The 7,016-nt window shown below is 46.5% G+C and overlaps 1 protein-coding gene across 1 annotated transcript in view; it reads right to left on the minus strand.

Moving 5' to 3' along the window:
- TRAP1 (TNF receptor associated protein 1) overlaps window positions 1–7,016 on the minus strand; it is a gene marked incomplete at its 5' end in the record, with an annotated part of 57,148 nt that overhangs the window by 7,987 nt on the left and 42,145 nt on the right. The window contains 2 exons of the mRNA XM_012805785.2: window positions 125–272; window positions 6,052–6,121. Of these exons, the coding sequence (XP_012661239.2) occupies window positions 125–272; window positions 6,052–6,121 (218 nt within the window). The remainder of the gene's footprint in view (window positions 1–124; window positions 273–6,051; window positions 6,122–7,016) is intronic.

The following is a 7,016-nucleotide window of genomic DNA, read 5'->3' on the forward strand; positions in this document are numbered from 1 at the left end:
CAGAAGGGGCCCAACCTTCTGTTTCCAGGCCTTACCATTGCCACGTCCAGAAACACTTCTGCCAGTGTCCTTTGCAGCCCCAGAGTCAAACAACAGAAGAAAGGCCTAGAAATGCAGCCCCTACCTTGACCTCCTGCTCCGCGGTGGTCACGATGCCCTCCCTCATGAACAAGCCGTAATCTTCAAAAAACTTTGCGTATTTCTCAGCATCTTTTTTACTCTGGTCAACGAAGAATTTTATTAGCCTCTTCTGTAAAACATCCCGGAGTTTCCTACAGAATAAAAATTCATTTACCACAAACAAGCAACTTCTACTAAATATAAACGACCAGAAAGATACGAATCAATATCCAGCCCCACTAATAAAGAAATGACAACACGACATACCATTTTTGGCCAAACTGAAAAAAGAAAGGGAAACCCTTGACAATCACTGAGCAGGACGCAGCACATGGAGCGCACATGGCCCCCTGGAGGCAAGCATGTGAACTGACAAGCCTTGCCTACAGTCTTGCAACAAAGATCCCAGCATGGAAACGTTTCCACCCTGTGACCCATTTGTTCCAACTGTGGGAATTACCCCTTAGGAAATAATCACAAGCACGAGCTTGTCTTTCTTTTTTTTGGAGACTGAGTCTCACTCTGTTGCCCTCAGTAGAGTGCTGTCGTGTCACAGCAACCTCAGACTCTTGGGCTTAAGTGATCCTCTTGCCTCAGCCTCCAGAGCAGCTGAGATCACAGGTGCCTGCCACAACCCCCGGATATTTTTAGAGATGAGATCTCACTCTGGCTCAGGCTGTTCTCAAACCTGTGAGCTCAGGCAATCCACCTGCCTCAGGCTCTCAGAGTGCTGGGATTACAGGCAAGAGCTACTGCGCCCAGCCTAAGAGCAGAATCCCAAAATGGATCAGGTTCAGTGTACACAGGGAATATAGTGTGCAAAGCCAAATAATATAGTCTATGTGTTTATAACCATTCTTCATAAGTAGAATCAATACTGTATATATCACACATATGAAGCATTATATAATGGACTAAGATTATGAGCATCTTTATTAGTGCAATGGGGCACTTTTATTTCCCTCTTATTTTGCCTTAAGGAAAATAAAATTGCAATTTTTTTTTTTTTTTTGAGACAGAGTCTCCAGCTGTCACCCTGGTGAGAGGGCGGGGGCATCACAGCTCACAGCAACCTCAAACTCTTATTAGGCTTAAGCAATTCTCTTGCCTCAGCTTCCCAAGTAGCTGGGACTACAGGTGCCCACCATAAGGCCCAGCTATTTTTTTTGGATGTAATTGTCGTCGTTTGGCAGGCCTGGGCTGGATTTGAACGTGCCAGCTCCAGTGTATGTGGCTAGCGCCCTAACCGCTGAGCCACAGGTGCCAAGCATGCAATGTATTTCCATACAGTGTATTTATTAACAAGCCAGGATAGGGGAACAATAATGGCTAACGTTCATTTAAGCTTTTCCTCTCCTACTCCCTGAGTGCCTCAGTTCTTCATCCACAGAAGCCCAGAATGGGGTGCAGAGCCTGGGAAGGCAGACATGTCCATGAAGGGCCATGTCAGAGCCTGAGGACCCAGAGGTAAGCATCCAGGTTGGGGGTACAGACAGCCACAGTGGAGAGTCATAGAGTAGATGGATGACAAGGGCACCCAAAGAAGAGAACAGTGGCAATGGCAGACTGGTTACATAAAAGGGGAACGTTCTAATGGGTAACTATATTAACAATAATGAGCCGGGTGGGGTGACTCACGCCTGTATTCCCATTACTCTAGTGGGCCAAGGTGAGTAGATTACTTGAGCTCAGGAGTTCAAGACCGGCCTGAGCAAGAGCAAGACCCCGTCTCTATAAAAAAAATAGAAAAAAACTAACCAGGCATGGTGGTGGGCACCGATAGTCCCAGCTACTCAGGAGACTGAGGCAAGAGGATCACTTGGGCCCAAGAGTTTCAGGTTGCTGTGAGTTATAATGATGCCATGGCACTGTACCCAGGGCAATAGAGTGAGATTGTATCTCTAAAGGGAAAGAAAAAAAAGAATAATGAGAGGCCAATTTCTCCAGATTAGTACTAGAAGTACTGATGCATGCACAGCAGGTACAAAAATGAACCTGGACAGACATGCATCTATTACACACACTCTCCTAAGAAGGCCTGGGAGTAGCAGTTACCAAGATTTCTAGTACCCAGATCTTGGCTTCTAAGTTCTGTGCCCATTAAAGAAGCCAGGGCTCCTAGGAGAAATAAGTAAATCTAGGGCTGAGAAAAATGCAGCAAAATACAAGGTAAGTCTGGACCTTCTTGTGCCAGAGGACGCCTTCAATGCAGGATGGGACCTGTCCAGAGGAATAGGAGTTCACTGGAAGAGCTCTCACTGGCCAAATCATGAACAATTTGAGCATCAAAATAAATAATGATAGTAACAGATTATAACCCTTTGAATAAAACCAGGAAATCAGTACATAGAAATAAATTATAACATTTAAATATATTATAATAAATGAATAAACTGAAAGTTTGATGAAGAATGTGAAATTTACATAGCTTTAAAATCCCAGCCCATCTGATATTCATGAATTGCAAAGAGAAGAAGAGTAACATGTGGAGGCCCTTTAATCAAGCATCAGAATGTACATCACCAATGATGGTACCCCACTGCCAGGATGCCGCCATCCCAGCCTCTTCCTGCCCAGGAGTCACATCCTGAATTGAACCACAGAGAAGGACCACACAAAGATGCCTCAGGGGGCATCTTATAAAACCACTGTCTGATTAGCTGGCTGTGGTAGGTGCCTGCAGTCCCAGCTATTCCAGAGGCTAAGGCAAGAATACCACTTAAGCCCAAGAGTTCAAGGCTACAGTGAAGTATAACAACACTGCACTCTAGTCTAGGCGACAGAGTAACGGCCTATCTCCAAAAAAAAAAAAAACAAAAACAAAAAACCAACACTGTTATATGCAAAGCATCATGGCTATGCAAGTCAAGAAAATCTGTGGCACCTCCACGCCTGAAGCGGGTTAAGAGTCATGGCAACTAAAGGCCCATATGACTCTGGCACTACTGGAACAACAGAGGACTTGATTGGGCCTTTGGAGTAGAAGGTGGAACAACAGTAATGCCCTCATTTTGATGGTTGTGCTGGAGCCGTGTAGGAGGATGGCTTTGTTGGAAATAAACCCAAAGATATTTGGGGAAGAAGAGACAGTAGAAAGATAACTTCTCTCTGAGGGTTCAAGGAAAAAAATGATCCTTGTACTCTTCTCCCAAATTTTCTTTCAGTTTGTGATACTTTCACTTTTTTCAAAAATTCTAATTAAGTCTGACTCTTTCTGATCAAGATGAGTTCTCAAGGGGGTGCCCATAGTCCAGTGGTTAGGGCACCAGCCACATGCTCTGGGGCTGGTGAGTTCGAACCCAGCCTGCGCTTTCTAAACAAAAGAGAAAAATAGCCTGGCGTGGTGGGCACCTATGGTCCCAGCTACGAGGGAGGCTGAGGCAGGAGAATCACTTGAGCCCAAGAGTTCGAGGTTGCTGTGAGCTATGACACCATGGCACTCTACCAAGGGTGACAAAGTGAGACCCTGTCTCAAAAAGAAAAAAAAAAAAGATGAGTTCTCAAGGTGACAATGTAACCTTTGAGCTGCAATGAGCTGGTGGAACACCAAACAGCAGGTCCATCTCCTGATAAACATGACACCTGTGACTCAGTTGCAACTATGACACAAGGATCTAATGGTTTCCCCTCACAGGACAAAATGGGCTATGCTCAGCACAGTTCTGGAGAGAGAATAGCAAGCTGTGCAGTCAGGATGAGGACCAACAGTACAGCCCTCCGTAGCCCCGCAATTCCAAAAGCTACGTCTCCACAGGAGCCCAGCCCCTGCCTCCTCCATTTCACTCAAGAGCTTCCTTGACCATGGTCAGACATACCCTTGATTCATGGTTGTCCTTTGCCTCACCCAGCTCAGAGACATCATGGCTGGACCGCTCCTAGCATCACCACTCCAGGATGGGTGGTGCAAACACCTGTCAGCATCAGCAGTAACATTCTGCAGTGAGCCAGTTCCCACACCCTTTCCATTAAAGTGAAGTGAAACACGGGGAAAGCCCAAGCCCCCACAGACACCGCCAAAGCACAGCAGGATGAATAACCACAGAGCTTTCCTCCAACGATAATGGAAAAATCACTGCCATGGGCAGCATGTCCTCTCCACTGTCCTGTCATAATTTTGGCAAGAAGCACAGGGCCACCCTATCAGGCTGGCATGGCTGGTAACATGGACCAACGTCTTCTTTTCATTGATTTCATAATACCTCTGTAATTAGAGGAAAAATAACTTTAAAATATTTAAATATTCAACTTTCCTCACAAAGTAACCCTACACCTAGTAATCTATCATAAGGGAATACTTGGAGCTGCAGATAAAGATTTAAGAACAAAAACAGACTATGCAAGGTGGCTACACCTCTATTCCTACCACTTTAGGAGGTCAATATGGAAAGATCACTTGAGGCCAGGAGTCTAAGACCAATCTGAGAAAGAGTAAGACCCTCATCTCTACAAAGAAAAAAAACAAGTGAGCTGTAGATGGTGTTATATACCTGTAGTCCCAGCTACTCAGGAGGCTAAGGGAAGAGGATCACTTGAGCCTAAGTTTGAGGTTGCTGTGAGCTATGATGATGCCATGGCACTCTACCAGGGTGACAGAGTGAGACTCTGTCTTAAAAAAAAAAAACCTCAGCACCCATAGCTCAGTGTGTAGGACACCGGCCACATACATCGAGGCTGGCAGGTTCAAACCCAGCCTGGGCCTGCAAAACAACAATGACAATTGCAACCAAAAAATAGCTGGGTGTTGTGGCAAGTGCCTGTAGTCCCAGCTACTTGGGAGGCTGAGGCAAGAGAATCACTTAAGTCCAAGAGTTTGAGGTTGCTGTGAGCTGTGATGCCAAAGTACTCTACAGAGGGCAACATAGTAAGACTCCATCTCAAAAAAAAAAAAAAAATTAATGACAGTGGAAAGTACTCCAATTAAGATAACAGAAAAAAAGGAAAGAAAATAGTATAAATAATATGAATTCAATTATGCTAAAAAACACAAACAAAAAGTCTACATGGCTCTCTGCCTGAGGGTGGGACAAGAAAAGGCTATTATGGGCCTTGCCCCATGTGCTCTGTGCATGGCCCCAAGCAGGCAGCCACCTTTCGCATCTCTTCCCAGACCAGCTGCTGTCCAAGGTCCATGAGATGAGGGACAAACAGTGGTTCTCTCAGTACCAGTGCCGCTTAGCATGGGCATCTCACCACTTCCACGTCATCACTCAAACCCTCACCAACCAATGGGTCTGATCCATCACCTCAGAAGCAATGCCCTTCCCAGAAACAGACAAGAAAATGGCTGTCAAGCTTTTAGTGAGCGCATGTGTGAGGCTTCAGGGAGTGACACTAATACTGCATATAGTACTCTATGAGCAATTCAGATTTCCAAAGGTAACATTTCCAACTTAATTCTCATTCGGCTTGCTAACTCTAATACTGCCCTACCTGGCTGTCAATCTCCTATACCCTGCAATACGGTTAAGCCTAGTTTAGACTACAGGTGACCTGTACATCCTCAAGTAAGCAAGTATTACTTGCACTACAAAAAAAATAAGCTAGCAAGTTCTGCATAAAAATTATTCGCTGAGCCTGGGGCCTGAGCTGGCAGACTGAGGCCTTCTCCCCACACAGCCCAGCCCACTGCAGGATTGTAGCCAGAGCCCCATCCATTCTGGTGGAAGTGGTGGAAAGGCTAGTCTAATCTGACTCTAGAGTCCTCCCATCTAGACTCCCGCGTTGGTGGTGACCAGCCATTCCCAAATTCTTCTGGAGCACAGATAGTTGCTCTAGGGTATGACCCAGAGGCCAGGCCCCCACCCCCAGACTGAGCCTTCCAACCCTGCACTCTGCTCTCATTCCTAGAAACCCTGCCCTGGGCTCTCTGGTGGTAAAGGAGCCAGGGAGGAAATGGTGGTACCCAGATTCCCTCCACTCTCCAGAGCTTACCTGATGAGTGCACTCTCCTGCAAGAGCTCCCGGCTGAGGTTCAGGGGAATATCCTCACTGTCCACCACACCTGAGAGACAGGGCAGGTTAGGGGTTCCTCCATGCCATGTCCCTCCCCTACCACCAAGTCCTCCAGGATAAGCAGTTCATTATCCCTGCAGCCTGGCTTCAAGTCAATCACATGGGGTCAGAAGGCAGCAGGAAGGACAGGACTGGAGAGACCTACAGAGCTTTGTGCAAGACTTGGTAATGTGACCAGTGGGCAGGCGGGCTGGGGCAGCCTTAGCCAGGGGACAGCATCTACAACCTTAGGATCTACCTAACACTTGGAAAACAATGTCCTGAGCTTTATGTTAATAACCATAACTATGGGTGGCGCCTGCAGCTCAGTGGGTAGGGCTGCCAGCCACATACACCAAGGATGGTGGGTTCGAACCCAGCCCAGCCCAGCTAAACAATGACAATTGCGACCAAAAAATAGCTGGGTGTTATGTTGGGTGCCTGTAGTCCCAGCTACTTGGGAAACTGAGGCAAGAGAATCACTTAAGCCCAAGAGTTGGAGGTTGCTGTGAGCTGTGATGTCATTGCACTCTACTGAGGGTGACATAGTGAGACTCTGTCTCAAAACAAACAAACAACAACAAAAAACCCCAACTATGTCATGGTTAGTTTACACCTTTGTATGCTAATAGGATACAAAAAGTTTTGGTTTTTTTCGAGACTGAGTCTCATTTGTCACCCTCAGTAGAGTGCTATAGCAGTCACAGCTCATAGCAACCTCAAACTCTTGGATTCAAGTGATTCTCTTACCCAAGTGATTCTCTTGTGGCAGGCACCTGTAGTCCCACCTTCCCAAGTAGCTGGGACTACAGGTGCCTGCCACAACACCCAGCTATTTTTAGAGATGAGGTCTTGCTCTGGCTCAGGCTGGTCTCAAATCCATGAACTCAGACAATCCACCCACC

Source organism: Otolemur garnettii, unplaced genomic scaffold, assembly GCF_000181295.1.
Source record: "Otolemur garnettii isolate 467f Iridium unplaced genomic scaffold, OtoGar3 scaffold00044, whole genome shotgun sequence".
Classification (NCBI taxonomy): Eukaryota; Metazoa; Chordata; class Mammalia; order Primates; family Galagidae; genus Otolemur; species Otolemur garnettii.